Source organism: Porites lutea, chromosome 5 (assembly GCF_958299795.1).
Source record: "Porites lutea chromosome 5, jaPorLute2.1, whole genome shotgun sequence".
Classification (NCBI taxonomy): domain Eukaryota; kingdom Metazoa; phylum Cnidaria; class Anthozoa; order Scleractinia; family Poritidae; genus Porites; species Porites lutea.
Genome location: NC_133205.1, coordinates 21733261 through 21747321, shown reverse-complemented (window position 1 = coordinate 21747321; position 14061 = coordinate 21733261). Strand labels below are relative to the sequence as shown.

Here is a 14061-nt window from a genome sequence, read left to right as displayed (position 1 = left end):
CCAGCGATAACTAAAATCTTGTGGTTTTCATTCCGATATGTACATTCTAAAGAGAAAATAAAAAGTCTGTGGACAGGCTAATGCGGTTGAGAAAGTACCAAAGAAACATCACTTAGTTGAAGCATATTCTCTGACATTTTCTAATCTTGAAATGTGAAAGATAAAAAAGACCATCAGTCCTCTTAAAATGCTTAAGGTCAGTGGGTTAGGTTGTTCAAAAGTGCGTTAAGATAACCCAGGGTAAGTGTGAAAGTTTTAATTCAGATATCAAAGCTTAAAAATCAAACTCAGTTTTATTCTTTATCTCTACAGTTCGACAATTGGATGGTCTAAAAACCATAGACAAAAAATCCAAAAAATGCTTTTGAACAAAAGATAAAGCAAGCCGCAATAAAATTTAACCCCAGATTTGCGCTAATCAGCCTTTGAACAACTCGGCCCTGGGGTGTAAAGCATGCAGCTTTTCAGCTTGCTGTTTGTTTGCAGCCTCATATTAAAAGAAAAAGGGACCCAGAATGCAGTTGTTCAAACATTAGATAGGGCTATCCAGTGGATAAATTTTAAGCAAACCATTTGTGTTATCCGGTGGAAAGTGATTTACCCAGGGTATGGTGCTATCCACCTTAACAACAACTGGGGCCTGGTGATAGGCTCTGCTGACCAAATTTTTATTACCACAAATACTTTTTACTGTATGTCTGAATCATCACATGCACTAAATAATAATAATTCCCTTTATTATACCCATCTTGAAATCACTGGTGATCCCTGCAATTTGATTGGGTCTCAGCTGTGTGATTTATTCACGAAATACATCTACTTTTTGCTCTTAATCACATCTGTTCTAAAATTGCATCATTTGTTGGGTTCTAAATCGCACCATTCCTGTTTTAAATCTCACCATTTTTTCTCTACATCGTTTCATTTCTGAGTTGTAAAAGCCCTTTTCAACAAATTGGCTCCTTGATCAATGAATGGTACTGACTGAATTCTGTGATGTCAAACTGGCTGTAATAAAGTGGTAACTGAACTTTGTGTTGTATAATTTTGTTCTAAAATCATACTTATGATTTTAAATCGAACTCGAGTAGCTTGCTCATTTGATTTTTAAATCCCGCGTGTGATTTCAGACAAAATTGCACTCCACTCAGTTCAATTATATACCTGCCAACTTTTTCTGAGATATAAGCGTGAGATTTTTATCCTGGGAGTGCTGGGATTTTTGAAGACGACACGATCATTTCCGAAGAAGTCCGAAGTCTTCCGAAGACGTCCGAAGTCTGCCGAACTCTGCCGAAGGCGACCTCGCTCCCAGTGCTTTTCACTTCAAAAATCAGAGATCGCGAGGAAGGTATTGTCATTTATTCATTTTACACATGGTTTTCGTTCCTTACATGGGTCTGAGTTAACATATTTTTGGAAATTGTGTCAAGCAAGACGGCAACAACTCACATTTTTCAATCAGGCGTGAGAAATAAATTTATTGGCCCGCAAGCGTGAGCCGGTGTGAGATTGAAGTTTTCAACCCGCAGGCGTGAGACTCACGCCTAAGGCATGAGAGTTGGCAGGTATACAATTACCATTATTCAACAATTAACAAATATTTCACGAGTGCACGTTGGACATGATAATGCAGACTTGCAGACTGGAAGGTAAACGAAGTAAACATTGGTTGTCTTTACACTAGGCTGTTAAGTAAGACTTAAGAGCTGCTAAGTTTTATTTAACCAAATTAAATTCGGAAAGTTGAAACGATTGAAGAAAGTTCCAAGCGACTTGAAAACCATCCTTAAAACCAACTTAGCTGACTTGCCGTTACTTGCAGTTTCTTGAGCTTTGAGGAAGGCAAAACATGTCAATCAATCTTAATTATGTTGCGTGGGAAAATAGCCTTAAGTTAACCTGAAGTAAAAAAGGATTGGTCGTGTCTGAAGCTTTATTTTACTTGAAGTAATTAAAATTTACTTGTCTTGAAATATTTCTTAGCTTATTTAGGCTCTAATGTAAAGACTACCATTATTGTGAAATACTTTAACAGATTCCCTATCCCTAAACTAGACTTTTAGAAGACTTTAAGTTTAGGGATAGAGAATCTGTTAAAGCATTTCACAACAATGTTTACCTCGTTTCCCTGCCAGTCTGCAAGTCTGCAGTCCGCATTTGTCACACACCGGGCGCGTAGTGCCAAGTTGGCTATAATCATCTCATATCCAACAAGCACAAGTGGAATAATTGTGTTATTAAAAATGCCCACAAAATATCGTGAATTCTTCCCGACTTTATTTGTAAAAACAACCGATTTAACAGTTGGTTGCAAAGTTGGTTGCCTGCAAAGATTTTGTCTGTAATTAACTAGCCTCAAATTTCAGCAACACTACTTCTTTGAAGAAGCATGAGTAGCAAATTGCAGAAAAAAAGCGAAAGTAAAAAGAATGAACAACAAAAAGGTAAGCCCATCTTCTAACCCTCAATAAAGAGGAACAAAATATTGTAATTTATTTATTATTAAACCAATATCAATATTGCACTCCAATCAATTTTAGTTTTCAAATTTCAAATTTCAATGATTTAGCATGTCAGATTAGCCAGGTTGCTACAATCGCTACGTTTGGTCTAGGACGTGAAAATTACAATATTATCAAAAGAAGCGCTGAGCACACACTAATCAGACAATTCAGGAATTATTAGATGCACATAACGAAAGTAAGAAACTTAACAATGTTGACTATAATTAAAATACTTATCGAAAAAAAGTCTAGCAACAGCAAATTAAATGTGATAAGACTTCTTTTCATGTTCGTTATGCCAACGACATAAAGACAAACTCACCCAAGAAAACCAGTCAAAAGACAAGAGACTTCTGGATGTTCAAAAGGTATTTGAGGTATGCGCGTCGATTCAAATCCACCAATCAGCGTATCATGACCGTTGGCAGTTCAAAACCACAGCCCTACCCCGCACAGGGATGTTTCTTTGGTTGCGTTACACTGATTGGTGGGTTTGAATTGACGCGCATACCTCAAATGCCTTTGGTTGAGTTTTTTGCACCGGTCATGTTGAGAAAGCTAGTCTTGCAAAATCCGGATCGCTTATCTCAAGAAATTATGGAAGGATTGAGCTCTCATTGGGATGGGGCATGGATACATATCTAGTGGATCGGGAGCCGGTATTTTCGAGGTAAGAAATTAAATAGTTTGGCGTCAGTTCCAGCGTAAATTGGACTGGGTCAGGTGCTGGCGGCTGATTGCTGCCTGCCTTGTCTCCTTCTTTAGTTCTAACTGCCGAGGTCAAATATTCATCTCGCAAAATAGTGCTTAAAACAGCACATCACGGCGAAAAAAACATGACACATGGCTCAGTTAACATTTTCTTCAAACGTTAATTGAAAAATTTGCTTTAAATTCTGCATTTTGGAACAAATTATAGCCACCGTATTGTTCATATATATTTCTTCTATAAATAAAGAAAGATCGTTGCTCAGATTTCAATCAAACAACGGCCCCCACTAACAGAGGGTGGTCTGCCTGTGCTTTCACCACACTTCAGTCGGCCTAACGTGGGGAAACATTCTCACCGTCAATGGTCACTATGAGTCTTATTTGCGCTCAATATGTTCTTCATTTTGGTTTTTGTAACATTCGAGTACAGTTTATCGTTTTCTCACGTAGATTAAGGCGTGTGTCATCACTCAAAGCGGGCGTCGTGAGCTCTCCGTTGAGAGCATATTTTGCCACGTTAGATTTCTTGCTAAAACGCTCTACACATAACAAGTTTTAAATAGAAAAAAATATAAAAACTCGAAAACGGTAGCGGGGGCGACCGTACAAAATGAAGGATCAATATTTTTTCTTCAAAGTTTTGTGAAAGGTAGACCAATCGAGACACGGCCAAGCGAAAGAGTCCCATTTCAAATTGTATCACTCAAAAAACCCAAGATGAGCAGCCATTATTTTGGAATGTCGAGCAAAGCATGATGAAAATAAACCCTAAAAATCAACTAACCTTAAAGATTCTCGCATCAATACAATCAAGAGGGTCCAGGTAAACCAGCAGAGGGATTTCTTGATGAATCGATGACGGAAAACGAGGAAAAAAACGAAATAATTAAGGCGAAGTATGCTTGGAATGAAAATGTGGGCACAAAGGGAGGCGGCAATGTGCAAACTGTGTCACGTGGTTGTCAACTAGCGTCAAAAATTGCGGTTTCCGTTTTCTGCGGAAGGCACGTCACGAAAAGCCAATCAGATCTCGCGCACGATTAATTATAATAAAAGTAATAGAGCGTACAAAAACTATGTTATTATTATAAAATGGTCGTGCAAGTTGTTTCTACGTTTATCTTCTATTTTTGTTTAAAAAAGGACATGGCTGAGCAAACTGTAAGAGACTTGGTAAGAAAATTGAAAGTACTTCTCTCGCTATTTTTCTTTATTGTGAGAAACACATTTGTTGCAGAAGCTGTAGGTTTTAAGTCATTTGATGTTAGACCATGTTAAGGCAGTGGAAATGTAGATCGATTCTCGAGTGCAGTATTTTCTTATCATTGGCTGGAATAATAATTATAATCAGAGGCGCAAAAGTTAAAACCGCATTGTACAAAATAATAAGCACTGTAATGTTCGACAACCTTTTTGGCATACATGCTGCAGTTTTAAAATTTTTTTTTTGCGCCGTGATCAGCTCTTGGTGATTTATGCAAATGAGCTTAAATGAATGCCTGGCGTCCCAAAGGCTTCCAACCATAAAATCTGAGGTGGATTTCCTCGAGTTTTTTTCACGCGCCTTTGGGGAAACAGAGAAGGTAACTCCCTCCCATATATTGAACGCATCGATGACCATGGTAATATAATTTGTGTTTGTGTGTGGTTTGTTTTTTTGTCTTAAATTCAGAACAATGACACCTCGAGCTCTTCAGAAGAGGAAGAAGTCATCCAGCCTGGGTAAGGTCTAGGGTGGATTCATGCGTGTCATACACGCGCGGCTGTCGCCTTTACCTGTTTTTTTATTTTGTTTATACTTTGTAAGTGCATGTTCGTCTTTTTTTTTTATTTTGGCCTGTCTATGCCCATTTTTTCATTGCTTTCTTTAAGAATGAAAAATTCTAACAGGCAAATTCGACGGTTACACGCGTATGTTACAAATGAATCCACCCCTTGTAAACCAACTTGCTGCATCCTACTTGACCATTTTAGAAAGATACGAGTGAATTGTTTGAAAGAAAATCTGAAGACATTAGTACATGATTGTTTTCCTAGAGCATGATCAGTTGATACAAACAGACTGTTTAATTGAGACTTTTACGCACGCTCTGAATTTTGCTAACTGCTACGTTGAATCACGTCAGTACCAAACTTTATACGCCACTTGCACATATCCCATAATGCACCTTATTCCCCCCTCAAATTTGCATAACCTTTGTTTTTCATTTGTCCTGGGTATTACAGCCGTTCAAAGAAAAGTTGAAAACAATGCTTATGCAAACTTTTGGGGGGCAAATAGGGTGCATTATGAGAGATGTGCAAGTGGCGTATTCATGTGCAGCTACGTTCAGACCTTGGGCTAGGTGGTTATTTCTTGTGTTTTGGTCAGGTGTATAGCTGTATCCTAAATTTTTATCCTACTTCGCTCTGAAAATTATAAATCTAACTTCGTTCATTCGTCGTAGAGCATCATCTTTTTCACTATATCCTGGGGCGTAGTGTGATATTTTGAAGGGGGGGGGGGGGGGGCATGCTCCCATAGAAACGGTTTATAAATTATGGTCTTGGAAATGCCATCTCCTGGGTTTTCGCATTTTCAGTTTTTAAAAACGGAAAATGCAGTGGGTAGTTGCTTATTTTACCAATCCCTAGTGCTATCAGTAAGGTACAGTGTTTATGGCGAAAAAAGGTAACAGTGACGTCATGAAGAAGATTACCCAAGCAATGGGCGAGACGTCTATCCTTCAGACTGCAAACTCTGTTACAACGTTATCAATATCAACGTCTTTGTGTTTGTGCCAGAATTCGAGAGGGCTCAATCTCTCGTCTCTCACCCCATATTTTACGTTTCTTACCGTCGCTTTATGGAATAAAAAAAGGATAATAAAAATACTGACATAACGACATCAAGGCAATGAAAAAAAAAATATCATTTGTTCTAATTAAAGGATAAAATTGCTTTCAGGAAATTAAAAATAATTTATTTTATTTTCCAGATTTCATCTGTACGCACGGGGGTATGTGCGAATATAGAAGCTACGCTCTTGTACTGATTTTAAATAAAAATATTTGATTTTTAAATTTACCGGTCAGAATTTCCTTTCTTGATAGGGTTAATGCAGGCGCTGTGGAACAGGAGTTTGAGAACTTTTCCCACGAAATTTCAGCGGGCCAGGTACGTAGCTAGTTTTACGCATGTTAAGTAGAATTACACTGCATTCTTAAAACTTTTCTTTTTTATGCAGGAACGATGGCAATGTTCAGAGGGTGGTCTGCCTGTGTGTCAGTGCACTGAGCCCACAGTTGAGCCCCGCCTTGTTGTATGGTAAGCTGATATTTACTGAGCTAGAGGCCAGAGAAAGCAAATAATATAAGGTCTTGTAAGCTACCAGTTTTGGGATTCAAGAGAAACATTCGAGCTGAACCTGATACAAATGTGATTGAATGGAACCCAAGTCCGCTTTTGGTAAAGTATTTTCATCTAAAATTGGACCCTATAGTTTGAAAAAATGTTTAAGGTCTGAGCCAAACATGAGATTCAGAAAAAACTACTTGACTGAGCTTCTTTAAAAGACACTTCTCAGGTGTGATGTAAAGCCGTCGAAAAGTCTTAAGTCATTTTCAAAGGAACTTTTCTTTTGTAGTGATTTGCCAGACACTCGTTCATTGAGGAGAGGTGACCGGTACCAACATCAAGATAATCCAATAGTAAGTCTTGTCTTACTTAACAATACCAAATGATACCCTCCAATGAACAGACCTAGGCCTGGTTTTTATTAGCCTCAGGCGTTTGAAAGGGAAGGGAAAAGGAGTTTTATTCTCTTGCGCCCAAAACTGACCCCCTTTTCCTTCCTTTTCAAACGACTGCTACGCAGGCTACAATCGGCGACAAAATGAGTTGAGACACTGCCCAAAACTGGGATTTTTTACGTTTTATTAACTTCAAAAGGAGGAAATATAGCTTTCCTCCCCCATCCCCTCCGTGCAATGTTGTGCCCATGTTCTAACTATCTATAGAGAACAACAAACACCCCAACTTTGACTGGAGGGGACAAGGAAGGAGTGCGGATTCTTTTGTTCTCCGAAGTTACCCTATTTGAGTACAATGTCTCAACAATTTTGTCGCCTATTGTAGGTTTTTATATGCTGGCTGCGATCGACCAGTGCCGTCGTCACGATCGCTACAAGTAACAGTGGTTGAACAATTAATGTTTTCATAGTAATCATTCCATTCCGACTTGCATAAATTTTAAGCCGACTCTGGCTATCGAAGGAGTGCATGCGGTCAGACAACATAAAGCCAAGCCATAATTTTCAAGTCTTAGAAGAATGATGATATGGCCGATCCATTAGTTTTTCCGTTCACACCATAGCTTAAAAATGTTTAAAAGCTGTTTTATAGTTTAAAAAAAAAAACTTCATAAAAACTGCTGGCGTTCTGACCATGTTATCAATTGAAAATTTTTCGCACAAAACAAGATCTGTTAAAATTTATTTGAACCCCGTGTAAAAGCCTGTGTTCAAACTTTCCTGTTATGTTTTCATGTTTTTTAAAACCTGGTTTAATTCAACATCTTTATTTGGTGTGAATGGGGCATTAGATATTTATATCCTCTTCCGCTTTTCGTCTAGAACCACTAATGATGTATTATACTGAAAAAATAATTTTACAACCAAGACATACAGTTTACAGCATTTTTGTTTTCTTTGTTTCAATTCCTTCCATGTAGTCAGCGGGGATCGAGAACACTGCTCAACCTGATGTCACTGAAAAACTTTTGCTGTATTTCATTATTACTCTTCTGCTGCTCATTTTGCTGAACCTTTCATGCTTTATTTACTCACATTAACTTAGTATAATATGGTTCATTAAATAGTTTTTGTTGTCATTAAAGCAGTCTAAGGTTTTCGTCTACTGAAAATTAGCGGGTTTAGCGCTAATGAAATTGTAACTTTTTAAGCATCTAAAACTCAAAGTTTCAGGTTAAACTCAGTTAAGGGGAAGTATCATTTGAATCCCTTTCAGATCTCCCCCCCCTTATTTCTTTTAGTCTCCATTGCAGCCTTTAGTTTAGTCTGCATGGTGGGCGTTGAGAAGGAAAGACAGGATACACTCAACACACCTTCCCACGACTGAGGAAGTGGGAGACTATGTTTCTTTATCGATGCAACTTTTTTGGGAAAAGTATGAGAGAGCTCATTCTCTCAGGAACCAGTAATCTAGCATTTTGAGCATAAAATTATTTTTAGATATAAGAGAGTAATCTTTTTATATCATCAATGACTTTAATTCAAGAATCTGTCTGGCAAAAAATTTGGAGATTTTGATCCCCACTTTATAAGGACCAGATGATCCCTAAACCTTTGACAGGTTCATTCTTTATCTGACAATGTCACTGCTCAATGTCGCTGTTTTTCAATCCAAAAACTACGGTAAAATTCCGAAAATAAGCCCCTCCAAATAGAAGCCGCCGCAAACTTGTAACGCAAAAAACCTTTCGTTAAATCGCCCCTCCAAATATAAGCCTCCCCCCGGACTTGTACTTGAAAATTGCCCTCAAGTACAAAGTAAAACAGAGAAAAACGGTAAATTTCCTTCCAAGAAGAAGGCTAGGCCAGTCGATTTTGAAACGCAAATTTCCCTCCTTACATAAGCCCCTGAAAAAGGGCCTTTGAAAAATATAAGCCCTGGGGATTATTTTCGGAATTTTACGGTATTAGGCCCCACCCGTCCACACGTGTCGGTTTTTGTTTGAAAACGGAAACCGTCCACAAGTATCTGGTGAAAACGGTCACTGAAAACGGATCTTTTTCAAAAACGCTCTCCAGAGTAGAGATTTTTGAAGACGCCGGATTTTCGTTTACGTGTGGACGGACGAAAACGGAGGTTTTCGAATACGATGATGTCACACATCATATAACTTCTAGCATGACGTATGCTCTGTAGGGGGGTGCCATCGTGTAGGAGCCCATTAGCAGGAGCGAGCAACTCCCATACTAGGCCTATGTCACGGCATTTTTACGGACCTGTTTATTTTTGGGCACATTTTATGGGTTCCTGATTTACATCGTTTTAGCGTTTTCATGTGGACGAGCGAAACGATTCGATTACGCTGCGTAAGGATGCGTATATTTTTGGACACGGAGACAACATCTCTGTTTTCAAAAAATATCAGGATACTTGTGGACGGGGCCTTGGTTATAAAATTATGCTTATTATTACTACGCCCGCTTGTAATAAGATGTCAAGACCATTTGTCTCCTACAAAAATAAGAAACTGTTTTAGGAACCTAAATAGCCTACATATTAAGTCTAATTCGCATTTTAAGAATTTTATAAGAGTTTTTGCATGTAAAACGTGTTGAACACAGGTTGTATAGTTTATAACGAGAAACATCTACATTTTTTTTGGTGAATAGGCCATCTTTTGTATAGCTATTGCAATTTGTAAAGCCAAACATAGGAGGCTATACAGCGCTATGTTGTATACTGTTTAAATGGTTTGTAAACAAAAGAATGCTGCTTGCACAGGATATATGTAGCTCTAAGAGCATTGCGACCATTGTAGTAAAGATTTTTGTTGTTAGTACGACATAGTGCACTTATTTTTGTGTCCTTAGTGGTTTTTGTTTATTTTTTGAAAAAAAGGAGAGCTTGCTTGCAAGCTACAGATACCGCTTTTTAACAGACATTGGGAAGGGTCTCATATTTGTCCTTTAAGCATAGGTTATACTGTACAACCCTTTTGTACCTGTTGGTACAATACATCAAAAGACAACGTCTTAGTAGGTGAAATACTTTCCTCAAACTAAAAGCATTATTTGTAATTCTCTCTTTCCACATCTTGTTCAATCTCAACCACACAATACTGACCATTACAATGTACCAGATAATAGAGGGTATCTACATGTATTTGTCAAGGATTTTACATGACCAGGAACCACCTTTTTCCCAGGATCCTCTCCTACTCATCATCTTGTGAACGAGGCTGGACTAAGAACACCAACATAATTTTGATTTAATAAAAATCAATTGAAAACTATTCTAAAACTGCTAATAAAAGAAGGGCAAACACAGAAATAAATAAATCTTTATTTACAACTGAGAAGTTACGATTAAAAACAGTGGCAGATTAATTAAATAAAGTGACCAGTTTATATTATACAGAAGCATATTTAAAATCAAGTACAGCTTAAAAAATGCAAAAGTTATTTCACTGATATTTGTGATATCACCATTAGGGTCTGTTTGTTCTTTTAAGTCTGCTATTTAACTCTGCAACTTGTAATTCCACTTTACTGGGTAAGTCAGGGTTTGAAAAATACTCTGTAATAAAAACATAAACAAAAATATTAGTATTACAAAAAAAAAAGTTTTTTGTAATCAGAATTCTGTAATTTGAAGATCACAGTCATGATTACACTACTTACCTTAAGATCATGAGAAAGCAGGGAATAATCAAACCATGTAACTACCTAAGGACTTACCCTGGTCCCAGAGGTTTTCCTTCAATTTTTTCTTCACGAAGGAAAGAGCGAGCTGCAAAGAGGGGAGGAGAGAGGGAAAAACCTTGTTTCTCTTTCTCCACGCCGCTTTGCATCTTGCTTGCTCGGTTTTCAAGGAAAACCTCTGGGACCAGGGTACTAAGGTCTTCATTATTAAACAAATTCTCCTCACCAATATCACAAGAAATGTATGGGAGCAGTGAGAAAAATATGGAGGATGATATTCAGCAATTCCTGGGTTAAGGCTCAGTATGATATGAAGATTTATGCACATCTAGTCAGGGGTTTCAAACGTTGCCAACACCCAAAGCAAGACACTGCTTAAAGTTTGTGTTTGCGTCGGGGATTTCTTCATTGCAAATCATGAATTTTATAAAGCAGACACCCTCTATGAAGCGGACAGTAGCCGAAGTCCCCAAATTTATTTCCCTTCTTTACTTTAAATGAAATCTCTATTAAGTGGACATGGACACCTACAATGTACCTGAAATGGTCATTTTTATTATTGCCAACCTGTAATAAACAGACTCTTGTAATTAAATTCTACCATTCAACATGCCAGACACTGGAAATGCAAAAGATTGTCACCCACAAATTTTTCGATTTTCACATTAAAAAACGTGAATTGATGAACTTATTTGATTAGTTTCACCGTACAGTATTGTTTTCTATTTCTATTTTTCTATTTTGTATAGAGCTTGTTTCACTTGTCTGATTTCTTCAAATTTGAGTTGCAATCTATTTTTATAGTACTATGATCAATTGGTCCACTTTAATAAAGATTAAATGCAAACGTATATCATCATAGCCTGTGGAAGTATTCTAAGCGTTTCCACTGTTCATTTGAATGGCATTTGACACCTCATATGACTTTATCTATCACAACCTGAATTTGGCGGACACCCCGTATTAAGCAGACACTACAGCATTCCCTGAGGGTGTCCGCTCAATACAGGTTTCACTGTATTTAACAAAAAATATATTTCCAAGCTCATAAAATAAGATGTCTACAAAACATGTTTTCTCATTTGCACTTTCCTCTTGCACCAGAAGTAAGTAAAATCTTATGGTTTTCAGCTCTGTGTACACTCTAAATAGAAAAATATAGAAGGCCTGTGAACAGGCTACGGTGGTTGAGAAAGTACTAAAGAAACCTCACTCACTTGATGCATATTCTCTGACATTTTCTGGTCTTTCTTGCAAAATACTTCTGCAGACATGTGAAAGATAAAAAAGACCATCAATCCTCTTAAAATCCTTGAGGTCTGGGCTGGGTTGTTCAAAAGTGAGTTAAGATAACCCAGGGTTAGTGCTAAATTTTGAATTTGGATATCAAAGCTTAAAAAGCAAACTCAGTTTTATTCTTTTCCTCTACAATTTGATGATTGGATGGTCTAAAAACAGTAGGAAAAACAATCCAAGAAAATGCTTTCTAACAAAAGAAAAAGAAACCCGCATTAAAATTTAACCCTGGACAAGTGCTAATCAGCCTTCCAACAGCTGGGCCCTAGGGTGTAAAGCCAGCTTTTCAGTTTGCTTGCAGTCTCATATTAAAGGACAAAGTGGACCGGAGCCAAGTTGTTCAAACATTCGGTAGGGTTATCCACTGGACATTAATCATTATCCAGTAGATAAGTTTTAGGGAAACCATTAATTTTGTGTTATCTGGTGGAAAGTGATTTAGCCAGGGTCAAGGTTTTAGCCAGAAGGGTGTCCAGCCGTCCTATGGACACCCATTTTTGGAAGAAATACAAGGAAAATTCACTGAATCTCTTATAATTTTATGGGACAACAAGCCTTCTGGATGGCCAGTTTTCAATGTCTGGCTGAAAGTCTGCCCAGGGTACAATGGTGATGTCCACCACTACAACAACTGGGGTCTAGTGATATACTCTGCTGGCCAATTTTTAAGTTAACTACAAATCATTTTTACTGTACGTCTGAATCATCATGCTGTTGGACCCAGCACTAAATAATAATAATTGCTTTTATTACATCCATTTTGTAATCAATTGTGATCCCCGCAATTAGATTCACACTATTTTTTGCTCTAAATCACATCAGTTCTAAATTGCGTCATTCAACGGTTCTAAATCACAACACTTCTGTTTTAAATCACACCAATTTTTGTTCCATATCATATCATTTCTGAGTTGTAAAAGCCTTTTTGTTTCCATTTTTCAAAAAATCGGCTACTTGATCAATGAATTGGTTCTGACTGAATTCTGTGATTTCAAACTGGCTATAATAAAGTGTTAATTGAACTTCGTGTCATGCAAATTTGGTCTGAAATCATACTTGACACCTTGGTCGGCTTGCCTCATTCGATTTTGTAATCACACGTTGTTTTTAGACCAAATTGCACTCCACTTAGTTCAATTACCATTATTTACCAACACAAATTATCACAACTTAATGTTCTCCATCTCTTAAAAACCCTCCATGAACAGGAACAAGATAGTTGTAATTTACTTATTATTAAACCAATATCAATACTGCACTCTTGATCAATTTTACTTTTCAAATTTCAGATTTCAACGATTTAGCAAGTCAGGTAAGCCAGGTTTGCTACATTCGCAAGTTTTGGTTTAGGACGTGAGAATTACAATATCATCAAAAGAAGCGCTGAGCACACGTTAAGCATGCAATTAGACACACGTCACGAAAGTAAGAAACTTACTACTGTTGACTATAATTCATAAGTTCAAATACTTATCATCAAGAAAAAGTCGAGTAACAGCAAATCAAATGCGATAAGACTTCTTTTCATGTTCGTTATGCTACGACAAAAAGAGAAACTCACCCAAGAAAACCAGTCAAAAGACAAGAGACTTCTGGATGTTCCCTCAAGTATCTCTCATTTCCAAACCTTGTGTTGATCTATGGGCGTGAAAAATTGGAATAATAAAAACCGTCTGTCTCTTCTTAACCGAAAAATACTGTTGAAGAAAACAGAATATTTACCTTAAATTCGTTGAGTTTTTCTTGCTGCTCAGGCGTAAGAGCTCCTGCATCGTTTTGCTCCATGCCATTTATACCGAACATCATCTTTTCCTCCATGTTTGTAATTTTTCAAATAGCCTGTATTTCTTCAGTCTTTTTAAGCTTACTTGTGTCTGCAAATGGCTGTGTTTATAATCTTGTTATCTTGAAATGGCTTCCTTCATATGCCCTTAAGTCAAGACTTGAAACTTCCTTTCAAAACCCAGAGGAAACAGTAAAAACACTAACCTGTTTTGATAATTCCCTCACGTACGCGGAAATGTGAGTCGAGTTGCTTAGGAACCGCGTCAAAACTGATTATTTCTGCTTGTCCAGTCACGTGGGCGGGAAAAGGCCCCAGGGGAGAGTCCAT

At 37.5% G+C, this 14061-nt stretch overlaps 1 protein-coding gene across 2 annotated transcripts in view; it reads right to left on the bottom strand.

Moving 5' to 3' along the window:
• The window catches only part of LOC140938590 (RIIa domain-containing protein 1-like), a 15158-nt gene extending 1181 nt beyond the window's left edge, over positions 1-13977 (bottom strand). Inside the window, exons 1-4 of one of the 2 annotated variants that reach the window (XM_073388086.1) lie at positions 13671-13975; positions 13510-13586; positions 11870-11916; positions 10278-10527 (exon numbers count right to left, since the gene is read on the bottom strand). In XM_073388086.1, the coding sequence (XP_073244187.1) occupies positions 10439-10527; positions 11870-11916; positions 13510-13586; positions 13671-13766 (309 nt within the window). In that variant the 5' untranslated portion in view covers positions 13767-13975 and the 3' untranslated portion in view covers positions 10278-10438. Of the gene's footprint in view, positions 1-10277; positions 10528-11869; positions 11917-13509; positions 13587-13670 lie in introns of those variants that run through there. The other variant, XM_073388087.1, reaches the window with a different exon arrangement.
• Positions 13978-14061: the final 84 nt, after the last annotated feature.